We start from the raw sequence: 18,594 nt of genomic DNA on the forward strand, positions 1-18,594 counted from the left end.
GCATACAAAATAACAGACTGAATGAGTCTTATGTCATTTTCATTCTTCCCTCTCATTTTTTACTCTGTTCTTATATTTACTCTCTTTATAGAGCAGTCACTGAAAATGTCATGTTATTGTCCTGTAGGATATACTCCAATTTAGAGATGAGCAGAAGTAGAAAGTTTATAATCCCACAGCAAGAACTAGTTGATTCAGGAAAACTGTTTATCGCCTTCCCTTGAAATTCACACAAACAAGTGTGCTGTTTAGCAAAGAAATAGTTATTACGTTTTGTAACTCGTGTGAACATGTATCACAAGTTTTGCTTTATATGCGATCTGAAGAACAAGAGACTTGAAAAACTGAGTCACAAAGACCAAACTCCAACTGTAACAGCTGTAGTTTAAACTTGTTTGTTGACCAGGTTGGCAGCAATGATGTAAAGTAAGTTTGTCTGTGGCTGAACTTCAAGGAGCCTCAGAAACTCAGAAGAAATTTACTTCAATCAGAAGTTGAAAATAACTGGTTAAATATATTTGACAAGTCTTTCACTATGTCTGGTGCACAGAAGGATACAAATCCTGCCAGAAAGCTTTCAACCTAGCTGTAAGTTTATGCTTGTAATTCTGGAATCTCCTATTTCAACTATTGCTGCATTAAGGACAAAAAAAATCCCAGTGCCACAATTCCATTATCTAAGACATGTGTGAAATCTAATTAGAAGAAAATTAAGGACCACGATGAGTGTTGTAATTTACTTATTCTATCCAGTTCTGGTGCTGTATTTGGATGAGTGAAAAAAATAAATTCTGGCCAAAAAGAATAAATACTTCTCATCTAGTACACTTGCTTGCTACTTTTGAGTCAGTCGTAAGAAAAACATCCTTCTTTAGGATCAGATCAGTAATTCTCATTGCACAGACAAAATGAATACACAAAACAAACACTGCAGGTCTCTAGAAAAGGAGACACAGACTACGTGAATATACACCCTCCTTGCATCTAAACTGATTCCCCTCACAAAGTTACCAACTACGCACAGTGGCTTACTGAAGTATTTGGGTTTTATTTCTCCCTCCTCCCCTTGATCCAAACTAACAATAGCTCACTGAATCCTACGCAGGAAACAAGAAATGAAACTGGAATTCTGTATAAAGCACTGAGCTTCTTTTAAAAAGACCTCTCAAGAACGCTCACACAAATATTTTCATGGCACTCTAGTCTTATTTGAAATTTATGTTTGAAGAAATAATTCCAGGACATGATATGAATCAGTGCACATTCCCGGCTTTGTAGATCCAAAGAAACTGTATTAATTTCTGAATCCTTTTGCTATTGATTTTTGCACAAGAGATGAATGTAGACTTCCTAAAAACAGATGAAAATAAGTGGGAAGAATGAGAAGTACCTTAGCTTTTTGATTTTAGTATTTCAAGACAATGACTGACAACTGTCAGTGCACATCACTTCACACGTACAGATTTTTTTTTTTTTTTTTTTAAATCTTCAAAATCCACCCTCACCCCCCAATTTTGAAAGTCTCTCAGATCTTCATGTGTACTCCAGACCTCCTTGAATTCCTGTGCAAGAGCAGGAATACATCAATTGCAACCCCCATCCCTCCCCAGATTTTCAATTTGAAGTGAGGGAAAGTAGAGAATCTGGAGAACAAATGAAAAAGCAGGTTGTCTAGACTTATTTAATGGTGAAATAATGTTTTCTTGGGAAATTCTTGGCCATTCTGCAGGTCAAGCAATTAGCCTCTCAAGATGGTGAAGTTTCAGGTCTCCTTGTTGAAAACTCGTTGCAGAAGGTGATAGAACAATTACACTGTGACCTCTGTTTTATCATTTATGGGTACAGCTTGACAAACAGTAATGAGCAGCTCCAGGTTACTATACTGAAAGTTATCAGAAATTAACTAATTTCTGAAGGTGGTGGAAAACATTGCTGCAAATCTGTCTTTGATGTTTTTGAGTCAGCTGATGTCACAGATGATACTCAGATGTTCTGCAGAACAGTAGGATTTCAAGACTTATCCATCAACTCACGGGCGACAATCTAAACGACAGCACTTTTCGAACATTCGGCTCCACAGGACCTAGTGTAATCCAGTAACTCTTAATACAGCATGTAACTTGTTTTCTCCTGGTGCCAAGTCTGGAAGTCCTGGAAGCCAAGTCCTTCTTTTGTAACGAAGCACGGAGCAGAGACTGAGTAGGATGAAGTTCTGAGATCACTTCAGGAATGAACTTCAGCTGTTGACTGCAGCAGTATGTTTAATAATTGTGTTTAACATGTACAGTGCTAACTCACTCCACAAAATGATGGGCAACACAAAGGATACTTTTAGAGCAATCACAGAAAAGGAGATGCTACGAGAAAACTTGGTTTAGGTACTAGGATAGGTGAAGTTATGCAACTCGTGTGTGTATATATATATATACACACACACACACGTATACACACATAACATACATACAGTTCATAAAATAAGCTTCAGCTGTACTGAGCAAGGTTGCAACTTCTAAGTGCAGTAAACAATGAAACACTTGTAGATAGGGTGAAAACCCAGTGCAGAAAACCTCTCCCCAAGAAGAACCTGTTTCACTTAGAACAACAGGAGGTTCTGGTGGATACTCTTATGAAGCATTTATCAATACTGGGGGAAGCAGTGACATTCACATAAATGACTGACTTCTAAACACTGCTCGGTGTTATGAGATCATAATACAAATAGACCTGGGTCAGTTGAACTACTTCTGTCAGGACTGAGCTATGGTAACGACTGTGACCTTACATCTTAATTTTATTAAGACTTGCACAGAAAACACTTACCCAGGATATTCCATCCATCCCTAATGGAGATGAGTTCATCATATGATAGATTGCATGACCATATGTAACCACCGCTGACAAAACATGCTGTGCTTGTCCTTTGGAACAGGGAAAGGGAAGTGTAGAGCAAATACACTTTTAAGAGAATGTGTGAACAAACGATTTTTCAATGTGCCAGAAAGAATAATTTTAAAGTCCATGTACAGACTGGCAGAAGAAATTTTATTTTAACTGCCACAGCAGTAGGAAATACACAGAATGGGCTGTGCTCACTCAGTACTTTATGCTCTTTACCCTGTCTGGTTGGTTGAGCAGAAAACACTATTCAAAATGTTCTCTTGTACACAGGAGATGTTGACAGTAGCTACATTCTCAAAGAACTACAACATATTCTATACTACTTTCCCTTTATTTCAGTTATGATGTTTCCCTATTCCCTAAGGAAATAAATTCTGATGTGACTCTCTGTTTGTATTAACGCCCCCTTATTTTGATGGAAGAATTAATTTCTTTTTTTTTTTTTTGCCAACAACAGAGAGTTGAAAAATTAATCGAACTCTTAACGTTGAAGAACAGAGAAGAGTATGCACATGCGCAATTTTGCTTCTAAGAGAGATCTTGGAAAACTCATCTATTGGGTAACATTGATGAAGTTCAACATGACCCAGTGCAAGGTACTGCACGTGGGTCAGGGCAATTCCAAGCACAAACACAGGCTGGGCAGAGAATCGATTGACAGTAGCCCTGAGGAGAAGGACTTGGGGGTGTTGGTGGATGAGAAGCTCAACATGACCCGTCAATGTGCACTCACAGCCCAGAAAGTCAACTGCATCCTGGGCTGCAACAAAAGCAGCGTGGCCAGCAGGGCGACAGAGGGGATTCTGCCCCTCTGCTCCGCTCTGGTGAGACCCCACCTGGAGTACGGCGTCCAGCTCTGGGGCCCCCAACATAAGAAGGACATGGATCTGCTGGAGAGAGTTTAGAGGAGGGCCACAAAAATGATCAGAAGGAGCACCTCTCCTATGAAAAAAGGCTAAGAGAGCTGGGGTTGTTCAGCCTGGAGAAGAGAAGGCTCCAGGGAGACCTTGTCACAGCCTTTCAATACCTAAAGGGGCCCTACAGGAAAGATGGGGAGGGACTCTTTATCAGGGAGTGTAGTGATAGGATGAAGGGTAATGGTTTGAAACAAAAAGAGGGAAGGTTTAGATTAGATATTAGGAAGAAATTCTTTACTGTGAGGGTGGTGAGACACTGGAACAGGTTGCCCAGAGAAGCTGTGGATGCCCCATCCCTGGAAGTGTTCAAGGCCAGGCTGGATGGGGCTTTGAGCAACCTGGTCTAGTGGGAGGTGTCCCTGCCCAGGGCAGGGGGGTTGGAACAAGATGATCTTTAAGGTCCCTAGCAAGTGAGAAACAGATATTTAACTTCATTAATTTATTCTAGGAGATAAAAGACTAGAAGAAAAAAAAACCCCACAATAGTGATTAATAGCTATGAGAGCAACAGAAGATTACTGTTAAGTGTGGGTCAGGTGTAATTCTGGCAGTCTGGTTCTCTCCAAACTGATGTGGGCATCCCACAAACCCTGGTTCCATGTGTCTCTATCTCTCTTTCAAGGCCCCAGGATAAATTGAGAGGAAGAACAGAATTGTATCTTCATAAGTCCACAAACCAGTTCCATATCCAATAACCTGGGATTTCTCCAATGCAGAAACTTACCTTAAATTAATAAGCATGATAATTAGGGAATTACAGTTCCCATTATTTAAAAAACAGACAGTCTCCAGTAAAGGACAGATGTATCTTCTGCATCTTTTATTAAACTGCTTTGTTTTAAAGACTGGAATTAGAACGCAAAATGCACTTCAAAGCATCTCAAAGAGTCATTAAAGCGCCATTTCTTATTCTTGTACTCTAAGTAGAGCATTATAAATAATAATAAAACCACATCTCTTATTTAAGAGTTAAAGATAAAGCCAATATAGACAGTCAGCTGATAGCGCACTTAGATAGCTGCAGCAAGACTTACAGTGTACACAGTGTTTCCCAGGAGCAGGTAATCTGAAGTTTTACCATTGCCGAATACGGTACCTGGAGAAGGAAACAGTGATAGAACATTTAAACATTAAATATCCACAATAGCAATATACATATATAAAAATTTTATTTTTTGTACAAAAGAGATGGTAGCACTTTTGTGTGCTGTGCTAACAGCAGATTTCATGTTGAACTGCATTGAACAGTAGAGATCTATGACTTTTATAATTTTTACTCCTTTAAAACTTTCAGTGACTTCAGGAATTATCCTAGAAATAGGAGCTTTTTGTAACATCATATAACAATAAGAGTAATATTGTATTCAGTAATAATTCAATTAGAGTGACTTTTAAGTTCAGAGATACAGTATCTTACCTTCAGAAAAGTATGAAATGTAACAGCTATAGTATACCTTGATAGTAACATGTAAGTAAACAGCAAGCTTAGAGAGTCAGATTTTCACTGATTCTGGATATTTTGGGTATAGAAACTTATCTTTGCTTCTATCCGTATTTCTGAGATTCAAATATACTCAATTTCAGTTCTTGAGATGCTTGTTATACATACATTTTCAGAATTTACCCAACTCAAATCTGTGGATTCATATAAATTCATATTCATTTTGCACATATGCACATACACATGCAGCATTTATGCACAGGTTCAGTGCCCTGAAGAGAGATGCGTTTGCATAAAAATCACATCTATTGTGGTTCTTAAGTTCAGAATTCTGAAGTAGTGCATTTATGCTTATTTAACAGAACGTATTTTTGTGACTATTGCTAGAGCACAGGCTTTTCTGATCCCAGTTCTGTGAAAGTTCTTGGCAGACATGGGACACCACACAACTGAACTATCTAGACATGGGGATAGAGAAGAATAAAGGTGTTTTGGTTTGTTTTGGTGGACATGGGGATGGGTTTAAAACTCCTGATTGGGCTCGCCAGAGAAAGGTGACAAGCTGATAAAAACGTTCTATAGTTGAAAACACTTATTTTTCCACTATTCTCAGATAGCATATGGTATATTAAGTGCTGCTAATTAAGTATGTTTTCATATTTCTGTTGAGTGTTTTTCCAGCCTTCATATCACCTTTACACATGCTTGAAATTAAATTCATTTTAGTTGTGGATGAAGAGTCACTCCTTTCTTTACTGGACCTGTGAGGCCAGTTTATCACAGAAAAAAAAAAAAGAGATCTATTTATTTATATTCTGGAAGAAACAGCAGGTGAAAGTTCACACAAAAGACTAGAATAAAAATGCTTGCAAATAGTTCTCCTTAACCTAGCCCTCTCCCATTCCAAGATGAGGAGCTCACAGTGGCTGTCCCCTTAGGTCTAGTAATACCGATTGCATTCCTGGCACTTCCCCAGTTACTAGCACAACAGACTAGCACAACACAAAGGACTACAAAAGCTCTGGAAGCCGGAAAATAAAGCTGAAGCCATGTCTCACTTTAGAGGTTATACAAAAGGGGAAGCAGTTCATGGATCTACTTGTATATGTAAGTTTGGCTTCTGCCATTTACTGTTAGTTGACAAAGCTGCATCAGAAGAAGCTTCTGTGAAGATTTATGTCCTTGGCGCTTTTCATATGCACATGACAGTACATGGAAATTTTGTGTACCGTACAATGGTTAGGTCCCATGCAAAAAATTCTGTCAAACAATTCTTACAAACCCATACCTATTCTCTGATAGTATATTTCTTGGTAGACTCTACTACAATGCAGGCAGTTTGAATGTTTCCACTTACAGACAAGAAAGAGGTGGACAAGTGAGACTAAAGAGTAAACAGTAGAAAACGCTCAAAGAAAAGGATCACTGTGAGCTCTGAGAGATTTTCATGATCTTCAAGATTTGATTTGCAATGTTCTAATAAATACCTGCTCAAACATGCACTCTAGTGCTTAACAATATATACCTAGCCGTAAAGAGCATAATGAAGATAAAACAGAGGAACAGGCAGGCAGCTAAGTCTGCTCTCATCAGTCAGAGTGCTGGGACTCAGCACCGTTATGCACAAAGCTGAGCTATCCCCCATCCTTCCCATTCTTCCTTTCATGTCCCAGGATCCTTCTGCGCCCCTTTGCTAAGAGAATGTGAAGTCTGAGACCTGTTCTCAGAAGTTCCTCTCTCTGGTGGATCTCCTTGGCGTTCATCAGCTCCTCCCTAGGAAACTAATAGCATTATTTCCATTTCCTCTTTACACAAATAGCCATCAGAGATTTAATTAACAGCAGCTCCCATCCTGCGTTCATTTCGCCTTCATGCAGAACTCTGTGCACCTGCTGGACCCATGGCAAGTACTGGTTATAGCATCCACCATGTACACAATCCCCAGGTCCTATTTCTGCTCCCCTTGCTCACCTGGCCTTTCTCTAGGCATGAAAGAGGAAGACAGAAGACAATTTGTTCAGACTTGCCAGCAGGTCAGTTCTAGCCCAGGGGCTGCGAGCCGAGGAGGCTTGTGCTACAGTGCTCTCACAAGTGCTCATGCAAGTGCCTCAGCTTTGCCATTCACACACAAACAATATTTATTCTGCTTCACCACATATACTCATTAAACACTTCTCCATCATTTCATGCATAAATCTCTCACACAGACTGTACAGCTTTGAACGGGGATTTTGGTTTGGATTTGAGGTTGTGGTTTTAGAGTATGCATTGACACTTTGGGACCTCTTTCCTCCTGGGCTGTGTAAACCTCTCCAATGCAAACCGCTGCCACTGAACTCACATCCACTGGCCTTTCAGAGAAAACAGGTTGCTACCTACCTCCTCTTACTCATCAGAAGTCAGCGAGTACAAAATACTCTGCAAGAAGTTTTCCCCTTAACCTTTTCAGGCACAAGCAGCTGTGACCACCTCACTAACTAGTCTCAACAGTTCCAAAACGGCCATGAGAATATTTCTGTCCCCTACGCCAGGTCAGACTGCTTGGCTGTATCAGGGAAACTGAGAAGACTACTAATTCTACAGAAAAGCTGCAGGGTACGTGCTTTTTTTTGCTCCCCACAAAGTGGAAGCGAAACAAAACCCTACCCCTATGAGAGCTCCGATACACACAAACGTTCCCACAAACGGGAAGCAGTACTTTGAAGTTTCCTCTAATTAATACAGCTTTCCTCCCAGCCATTCCGTTCCTTTCTGGAACTGGTGCACATACAGGTGTCTGTGCACCTTTCTTTCAGGTGCACATACAACTTGAACTAGAAGACAGGACTGAGCCGTCCAAGATGTCCCAGTTTCCTCTGTCATAAACCGGCTCATACAGACATAAACTAATGGCTTAGTATGTCCCTGAAGTAACAGGAGAGAAGGTACGAACATCGGCAGTAAAAGCTTACAAAATCTAAGAGACAATGCAAGGGACAGCAGTGATTTAGGAACTCATAGGTATTTACCATGGTAGTGTATTCTATAAAAAAATAGCATAATTACATAGCAACCTTTTTTCCTCCATCTCGTTTCAGTTTACTTCAAACTTATTTATACAGTTGTATGCATATGTACATCGTATTACTCCTACTTTATACAGATTTTAAATAAAACATTTTAAATATACTGCATCTGCTCTAGTTCCGGAAATGATATCTTGAAATTTAATCACACAAAACTTTTAGTTTTTATAAAGCTTTCCTAAAAAAAAAAAAAAAAAGAAGAAATTTAGATATTTAGCACTTTTCAATATTTATATTTTTATTTTTCATAATACTTACCGTGCTGGAGGGCTTTTAGTGGAAACCAAAATAGAATGAATGAGTGGAAGAGGCCGTTTAAACAATGAACCCAGAAAACCTAAAGGAAAACAGAAAATCCATGAGAACCATTTGCAATAAACTAGCTCTGTGAACCCTGACCTTTCTTTTTATCTGTGTGTTAGATTCACAAAATGTGTTTCTGTCAGGCCACCACTGTGAAGTAATATAACTGACAGGCACTTTCTGCCTCTTAGCTCTTCATGGGTCATTTGTTTATTTTTATGTTTTGAAAAAAAGTGTGTATTATCTCCTCCTTTTAATTTCAAATCAGAAGGGAAATTAAAATGAATACATATGGGAATATCATCAGAAAAATTAAACTAAACCAGACAACTGGAACAAGCGCTACATTCTAAGTCGGGAATTAAAAAGGACTTTAGCTTTTATAATTTACATTTTGTGTAATAAGAAATTTGGAGAGCAGAACAATCAAAATCAGAGTTTTACATATACCTACCTACATATTTCCACATATAAAGGAATTAAAACTGGACAAATAAAAGTATCTTCCTTAGACTTCTCCTTACATGCTCCATTCTTGAAGTGCTCAGCCTCATCATATTAAACCTCCTTTAATGTATTTGCTAAATAATTCAAATTTTACCTTCAAACTTATTTTCATTTGTAAAATATGCCTTTTGAAAAGACCTGTATTAAGTTTAAGGATAAACAACCTATTGAGGCTTTCCATAATACATTGTATAAAGACTTAATCAAAAATACATAATCCATCAGGATAGTAACCATGTTTTTTCATTAACAATGCTTTTGACAATCACAGCCTTTATTGTAACTAACTGATGTGTATTATGAGTGTTAAGGTGTTCAAGCAATTGCAATTAAGTTGCCTGCCTCACGTTTTCCACAATGTCCTAAAGTCTTTTGTTAGATTATACAACTACACTGGGTTGTATGATCCAATTTACACTCCAATACTTTGCACATTTGAACTTGTGCTACTCATTAACCTTTGTCTCTCCTTCTTGCTATGTCATTACCAGAAGTTTTTATTTGACAGAAAGCACAGGTGGGTGCAAGAAAAATTAGTTCTACTTTTCCATTTTCCTGACCAATTCTTATTGTCACATGCTAATCCTTTAACCTCTGTCACGACCTCATAACCTTTGATCCCTTTTACCATAACAAACATCTGCATCTACATTCAAGGCAGTAATGTTTCCAAATCTTTACCACCAACTATTCAACTTATATAGCTGGGAATTTTGTAGCTGCGAAGTTTGTAGATGTTTACTTGTAACAAGTGTCGTATGGGAATAGCTACAGAACTTCCAATGAAGTCCACAATACATCTGCGCAATAATAAAAATTATATTATAGACTTATAATTTAAAAAATACAACTCATGACTTACATTATTGCATTAAAACTACCACAACACGAAAGTGTCTGTATTAATGGATTATGAAAGGTCTTATATTTGTAAAGCATTCACAGTGAAAAAGAAACAATATTTCCCCTAGTTTCCTAACAATTTTTAGGGTTTTTTTTGTGTGAAGGGATGAAGTGAAGGAGAAAAATCTCATATGCTTCAGTGAACAAAGATAGTTTAGATAAATAATTCTATATACATAGGAGTACTCCAGTTTTACAGCCCAAGTGGCACAGAGCTAAGTCTGCTGTATCAGTTCCATGCATCTACTACAGACCATCACATGCAGGCATTGTTAATTCAATGACAGACTGAAAATGCCCCCAAGTTCAACATACAAAGACATTACTTGAAATGTCCCAATTATATTTAGAAAAATCAAGGAGAAGAATCAAGAGAAGGGATTCTTACAAGCATCATGGCACTCATGAAACTGCAGATTGAAGAAAAAGTTTTACTAAGGTTTTTTAATAGAGAATATTTATGTCTGTAGAAATTGTGTATTTTGTATATATTTAGAGTCATACATTGCTTTACTACTACTTGTGCTAGTCTCTCCAAGATGAATGTCACCTGTTTTCCACCTAAAGTAGCCTCAGACTTCTTTTGATCCATCCTGACAATTAACTGTCTCCCAGTATTTTTTTCCCCAAACTCAGAATTAAACCATAGAATCACAACTCCAAATTGACATAGAACAGTACCAAGTACCTCCCTCTACAAATCTAATGACAGTTCTTATTGTCCTCTGCAACACTTGTCCACAGGCTTCAGTAATCCATTTCCACATAACAGTACCAATACATACAGCCCAGAGACAGACAGATCTAATCACTTCTGCCTGTAGAAGACAGCTTTATTACCATCAGAGAGAAAAAAAAAAAGAAAAAAAAGAATAAAGGCTTCCGTACTTGCTAAAAAAGGATAAGCGTTATTTGCACCATTCAAAGACAAGTAGACAACTGGAAATAGTAATAATAAAAATCCCCTCAACTTTTAATTATGAGCAGCACAGAACCAAAAGGATAACTACACTGAATTCCTATTAATTTCTGCTTTAATTTTATTTCATTGTTTATCTACCTTAGTATTAAAGTCCAGTGCATTTTGGGAAGTCTTGTATAACTCTGGATATTTCAGCATGTTTTCTTTTCGACAGGATCTCTCAAATATTCCAAGAGTTAGTGGAGGCATTGCTGTGAACATCTAGTAGGTGGATTACAAAAAAAAAAACAAACAAAAAACAACAAACATAATGCAAAACTTTAGAGGTGAGGAATTCCTTAGATTGCTTACTCAAGAAACTTTCATGATTATGGCTGAAAATAGTTATTTTCAAACTGAGAACGCACAAATCATCTTACCACGTTGTAGAGACCAATACACCATCTTTCAAAAAGAATTTGTCCAGAAAACCCATTGACAAAAGCAAACCAGATCTGAAAAAGATGAGAACTGTATATTACTCAAACATCCTGCAAGGTGTGATAAATAGATGTTTTTTTCCCTCAGCTTCACAAAAAGGAGTATTTCTAGAACACGTTTACAACTCAGTTGAGGATATTATAGCTTAAACCTATATGAAAAAAATATAAAATAAAACCAACTTGTGTTCAGAACAGATAATGAGCCATCTAGTCAAATATGTGAGCAATTCCACCTGAATATGAAAACATTTCAATTAGGTAGCTATTTTCAGAAAGAATTTTGTGGTTTTTTTAGTATTTAAGAGTGATTTACCTCACTGCATTTTTATTGTACCTAATTCTTAATGAAATAAACATTCAGAGAAATATCAGGGGAAAAAAATACCACAGGAATCACCTAAAGATTAGAAGCAGTCATCTTCCAGTCATTAGCAAACCTCCTAACTAATAGAATTCAAACAGTAAGCTGTAGACCTGAACTGAAAATTGTACAAAGTCCTTTCTCATACATGAAACTCATGAAAAGATGAGGCTTTCCCAGAGCACTAAACTACAATCACTGCATAAGTTTTATCACTTTTTGATAAGAGGTAAAAAAAAAATCAAATTTAATTTGCAAGGCATAACAGCACATTTTCTTACGTTTTTTTCAGTGTAGCATGCAGCATGACTGCTTTCTTCTATTTCTTACTTCATGCTTGTATTAGTTCAGTGACAAAGTGGAGAAGAAGCATGCCTGATGAATCTTTATTAATAAGCTATACCAAAACTATATTGCCTATAGAATCATTTAGGTTGGAAAAGACCCTTGGGATCGAGTCCAACCATCAACCCCATTCTACAAAGTTCTCCCCTACACCATATCCCCTAACACCACAGCTAAACGCTACGTTCTTGGGGAAGAGTGGCTGGAAAGCTGCCCAGCAGAAAAGGACCTGGGGGTGCTGGTGGATGGCCAGCTTAACATGAGCCAGCAGTGTGCCCAGGTGGCCAAGAGGGCCAACAGCATTCTGGCTTGTATGAGGAATAGCGTGGCCAGCAGGAGTAGGGAAGTGATCGTGCCTCTGTACTCGGCACTGGTGAGGCCTCACCTCGAGTGCTGTGTTCAGTTCTGGGTCCCTCTGTACAAGAGGGACACTGAAGTACTGGAGCGTGTCCAGAGGAGAGCTACCAGGCTGGGGAGGGGTCTGGAGACCAGGTCATATGAGGAGAGGCTGAGGGAGCTGGGCATGTTTAGCTTGGAGAAGAGGAGACCTCATTGCCCCCTACAACTACCTGGAAGGAGGTTGTAGAGAGGTGGGTGTTGGCCTCTTCTCCCAGGTGAATAATGACAGGACCAGAGGAATTTCTGGTCTGAAGCTGCGGCAGGGGAGGTTTAGATTAGATATTAGGAAGAATTACTTTACTGAAAGAGTGGTGAGGCACTGGAACAGCCTGCCCAGGGAGGTGGTTGAGTCACCATCCCTGGGAGGTGTTTAAGAAGCGTCTAGATGTGGCACTTCAGGGCATGCTCTAGTGGCAGAGAGTGTAGGTTGTTTTTTTTTTTTTTTTTTTTTTTTTTTTTAATGGGGGTGTGTGTGTGTATGGTTGGACTCGATGATCTCAAAGGTCCTTTCCAACCATGAAGATTCTATGATTCTATGATTCTATAAATGACTCAAACACATTCAGGGATGGTGACTCCAGCACCTCCCTGGGCAAACTAAGTTGTAAAGCGACAGAAACTAAACAACATTCTACTCAATTTAAGACTCATGTTTTTCAAGTGAATTTTTAGGTGCTGTGTTGTAGGAAGTTCAAATTTCATTTCACTTTGTTACAGAAGCATGAATTGCTACAATCAATATATATGTTTATCAATATGTTCCCAAGCTCGTCTCCAGCTGATCAGATTCTATGACCAAGTTGATATTCCTTTATCATCTTGTGGAATGTTTGAACATGTTTGTGAATACTTTGAGATAGAAAAAACACTGAAATTAGCAACTATTAATGCTAAAAATGGGAGTTAAAATCCAGCTAAAATTGCTACTTGTTCAATCGATAAATGAAAAGTAAATATAGATTTTTTTGGTGGCCAATTATTGGAAAAAGATTGCATACAAAATCACACATATTAGAGGCTGCAATGTACAGACATAGAATACCTGTACAGAATGTACACAATGTACAGAAAATAGAATTTTCTGAAGACTTACAATGCTGAGTTTCTTTACTTTGATTAACAGTAACTAGCACTCTATTTTCTAACCTTTCAGTCCATTAACTAAGATGACAATGGAATCACTTACTCTAGTTGAATGAATTTTTATAAGCTCTCATGTATTTTCAGTTTTGACTTTTGAAATAGGAGTTATGAATTAACTGTGATGAATTCAGAAGACATTTAGTAGCAGCAGTTTCTCAGTAGCTGAGTATGAGGGAGAAAGATGAGTGCATAATCAGTTGTTCAGTACTGAAAATTAATTATGCGCTCAACATCAGCACAATTTTTGGATGCTTTACAACTAAGCTAAATGTGTGCATCTAATCGAGAACCTCAGCATCACTGTTGGATACAAGTTGTGCTCCTCAACTGCATTCTCTCTTTTCAACCTTCTCATTATGCATAGTTCCTACATTCTTTTACTCCCAACCTAGGAAGACAGGTCTTGAGAGAGGAGTGAAGGACAGATATTATTATGTGATTGACCCGTACATTTTTTTTTCTTGTTTGTAACAAATACTGGAGTAAATTTTAGAATTCTTAATTTCAAAGGGTTTAGGGTGGTGGAAAATGACAGTTTTAATAGAAAATATGTGACTCAGTGGTTGAGTGTACATTTACATGTACACAGATGTGTACATAAAAATATCATTGCTGCTAATTTCAGACAGTTTAACAAAAGTACAACTCTCTAGGAAGAAAATAAAACAGACCGCAAGTAGACATATATTTGACTCTTCATAACCAAGGAGTATATGCAAAGAACATTAACTTTCTGTTGTGATTTATCTAACTGGCAAAATGTTATAAAACTTTAATTTAAAAAGAAAGGTCTAAATACATGTACTGACTCTATTCCACATAGTCATTTCTATTAAAGGTAAGTGATGCTAAGCAACACTAGAAAATGTTTTGGAGTGACTGTTTTAAAGAAATGCAAGAATTTATCATAAAATTTCAATTTACAATGGAATGTCATATATGAAGTCACTAGCAAGCCTCTCAGAAATGCTATGCATCATTTTATTCCTTAAAAACCCAAGACTCAGTTTTATTTTGTACAGAATTTAAGTTAAAATTTTCAAGCTTTTTAAACTCTGAAAACTACAGTTTTACTGTAGAATTGTAAAGAAATCCTTTAAGTTATAATAGTAACTTCCTGAAGCTTTAGCATTTACTTTGTTCCAAAGAAAGCACGCAAGTGACAGGAATTTCAGTTAAGTTTTAGTGTAATAAGGAACCGGAACAAATCTTGGTTAGAACTTGGTTAGAACTCTAGATACAAGCCAAGGAGAAATGAAATTTGGTAGCACCCCTGGGTTCTAAAGTTTTTGTTGAATCTATCAAACAATGGCTGGGAAGAGAAACCTTTTAATGTGGTTAAAAACAACGCCCTCTGTAGTAGAAACGCTACTATTTAGTGGAATACCACACATGCTACTTTAAGAGACTGAGCATCTTTAATATTTGAGCAGAAACATGGATTTTTCTATTGTTTACAAGGTAGTATTTGCATGCTCACATAAAGAACACCTATGGCTCGAAAACAATTAGCAGATCTAGGGTGGAGGTGATAGTGCAGGGGAAGCAGCAAGGATAAATACAGCCCTCATCTCAAACTGTAAGAGAGGAAGAAAGTAAGTCACCCACTTCTGAACCTTGGACCCTAGAAAATAACACTCTTAACCATACATGAAAAACCTCTGGACAAGTGTGTTTCAGTCTGATTATGATGGACAATGGAGGCAGCTGTACCTGCAAAACAGTTTTTAGGACATGTTGTACATGATACTAATTTAGGAGCAGATTCAGCCACTTCTCTCCTTGGGAGCACATCCTATTCTGACATCTCAAATGACTAATCCAGCCCCCCTATACAGAAGGGCAGGACATAGGCGTCCTTCAGAAGTGTTTTAGGCTATGTGAGGGAGAAGTGAAAATTCAGACCATTTTGTAGTTCAATTGCTACAGAATTTCATTGAAAATGGACTATTTAGATTCATAGCCCATCTAAAATGAGATGGGTCTCAATGCAGATCCCGTATTTCTAAGTTTTTAAACCATATAATGCAAAAAAGTGGGCATGAGCACAATCGCATTCTGCTGCCATGTTTTAAACTGAACTTGGTGCAGTTTGCATACATTAAGTATGCCATGGCATATTGAACAACAGCACCGAAACTCTAAACGGTGAGTATATACAGAAAGCCTGCTCATGCTTGGGATTATGTGTGATACGGGTCTCAGTATGACCACAGGCATCCATCTGATCTGTCAGGCAAAGGAAATCGGGAACAAAATGGTAAATTTAAGGACATGAGCAGCAAAAAGCGTGTAACTCAGCAGGGGAGTGAAAAGGGCTTGGGGGAGGGGAAATAATAATAAAAAAATTGATAACCATCATCCAAAGTTTACAGAATGAGAAAGAGGCTGTTACAGCTCTAATTACTTAGTATAATTGAATTGTTTATGTAGTACCACTTAAATCATTTAAAATCACTTAAACTGTTAAAAGTGGCCATGTTTAAGGATCTGTGACTGAACTTTAAATGTGAACTCCACGTATCTGTTTCTTCTGTTTGTGTCCCGGTCTTTTACTCTTTTGCTTGAATTTTCCCCTACATGAAACATGAACGACTTACACAGATCTCAAAAATTACTATTTTCTAAAAATTGTAAACCTTCTTTATTTAACATTAAAAAGGTTATTTTGTGTTATTATTAGTTGTTACTAGCTAGAGTAGAACAACAAGTAGGAATAGGAAAATTTTATCCCTCCAATATTGAAGGGAGATTTAACTTCACAAAATGAGTAGTTTTAACAAGAGTGTACACAGTAATGGGAATTATAAAACCAAAACCAATCCACAAAGGATTTCTCAGATGCTAGGATTGATCTCAACCCCAACCATCATTATAAGGTAATGACAGCTCCCTCAAAATAAGTATGAGACTCTGCATACACTTATCCCATGCAAGTGTGAGGCTTGGTACAAGTTTAAGAATGCATGTTAGCAGTCTATTAGAAATTCAAAGTTTTCACTCGCAATTTAGAATGATACTTCAGAATGTAACCTCTAAAGTTGCTGGGACTAGTCCCACACTAAAGATGAGGTCCATGTTTAAATATCTTTTGACTCAAGACACAGAGTAGAAAAAGTTATTACAGACCACTTCTAGTTTCATGTCATGTGAACAGGAGTTTAAATGCCCACGAACACTAATCAGTGCGCAGGAGTATTGCTATAGACCTTTATCGTTTTCTGAAACAAGAATCCAATAGCACTTATTTTGTATGACCCTCCAAATGCCCAGGAAAAAGGCTGTATTTCAGATGAAGTGGAATCTATTACATTACTTGTTTGATTGGTGCGGGGCAGTACCAATATATACTGTTTAAAAACATAATATGCATCTATTAAAGTAAAGGTAGGTATTTTTAGTTATTGTCAGCTAATAAAAGGAAACTTAATTAAAGCAACTTCCAGACATGCCTTTCATAGTATTATTTTCTGAACTCCAAGACAGAGGAGGTGTGGCCACAAAAGCTTCACAGGCGTTTTCCTGATGAAGCATTTCTGCATATTAAGCAGCAGCTTACAAATACTCATTGAGCTCTCTGCTCCCACGCCTGATCCGTACAAAAAACTGAAAAGAGAGATTCAAGACTGGCAGTTGTCCTTTCTAGAGACATTCAATGATGAATTTCTACCCATTCACTCAGAGTATTGACAGGAGCTATTAACATCTGTGAAAGTTTTCCAAGCTGACAAACGTTGGGTGTACAGGAATTCAAGTAGAAGTCATCTTGTCTTCCAGAGAAGGTGTATATGGTAAAATGCTTGTATGCATGATATATAAAGGGTCATAAACCCGTATAAAAATGATCTCTTTGCCCTTCCATCTGCTCAGGAGGCAGAGACTACCTCTTCTAGTCTTTTGTATTTTTAGACTATGATCTCTGTACCTTGCATTTAACTTGCTTTCACAAAGAATACAAATGGTGGGATATTTATATCTCATTTAAGTTATAAATTTACAGTGCGTTTGCAGGCGACAATGACAGAAAATTAGTAAGATAGTATGTTCTAAAGCCTACCTTTGCATGCTTTCCCTAAACATAAAGAATACCTTAATACTGTTTTTTCAAATATTTCAAAAGCTACTGCTAACCAGTATTTCTGGAAGTCCGATCATTTAATCAGATATTCAGCTTTTGAAATGCAGGAACTGAAGTCTGCCATCACTTCTAAAGCAAAAAAGGATCTTTAGTGGATTTGCTTTTTTATGGCTTTCTTCTTTATGTTTTTCTAAACAGGCTACAAACTTGCTACCACTTAGAATGAAATCTATTTACGTTAATAACACAAAAAAAGACAAAAAAGGAAAATTTAAAAATGTAAAAAATATGCTAAGAAAAATACACAATTTTTGGCTACAATACTTGTTCATAAAAAGATATTTAAAGTATTTTCAAATATTGCAACAGTGTAAGATCACATACATAAATACCAAACTTGGAAATATTAACCTAATGTTTATATTAGGTCTAACAGAAATAGGGCATTTTCTTTCAGTAAAAACTGGATACACACTGTGCAAGCTTAAGATATTAATTTAAAAATATATTAAACAAACTAAGAAAGTTTTATGAATAACCATTAACCCCATTGTGGTAAAAATACAGAAGACTGACCAATAAAGCTTATTTTGTGATCAAGCTTTGCAACAGATTTACTGTACTGTAAAATTACCTCGATAATATAAAGGACTATATTCTTGTAGAAACAATACAAGATGCATTTAGCTACTCTGTTATAATTCCAGGCTCCGTGAACCAACAACAAGTTCTTCAAATACTTGAACTGCAAAAAATGAACAAACATACAATCAGAACATGCACACGCCAATATTAAGCTGATATTAGACTACTTTATTGTAGTATTTTAC

General features: G+C 37.3%; 1 protein-coding gene across 4 annotated transcripts in view; it reads right to left on the bottom strand.

Annotated features, from left to right (window-relative positions):
• The window catches only part of ATP8A1 (ATPase phospholipid transporting 8A1), a 123,443-nt gene that overhangs the window by 24,577 nt on the left and 80,272 nt on the right, over positions 1–18,594 (bottom strand). For all 4 annotated transcript variants that reach the window (XM_074587941.1, XM_074587939.1, XM_074587940.1 and 1 more), the window contains 5 exons: positions 18,399–18,509; positions 11,376–11,450; positions 11,095–11,217; positions 8,580–8,658; positions 4,850–4,911 (listed from right to left, as the gene is read on the bottom strand). In XM_074587941.1, coding sequence (XP_074444042.1) covers positions 4,850–4,911; positions 8,580–8,658; positions 11,095–11,217; positions 11,376–11,450; positions 18,399–18,509 — 450 coding nt within the window. The remainder of the gene's footprint in view (positions 1–4,849; positions 4,912–8,579; positions 8,659–11,094; positions 11,218–11,375; positions 11,451–18,398; positions 18,510–18,594) is intronic.

The sequence above is a fragment of the Larus michahellis genome, chromosome 5 (genome assembly GCF_964199755.1).
Source record: "Larus michahellis chromosome 5, bLarMic1.1, whole genome shotgun sequence".
In the NCBI taxonomy this organism is placed as follows: Eukaryota; Metazoa; Chordata; class Aves; order Charadriiformes; family Laridae; genus Larus; species Larus michahellis.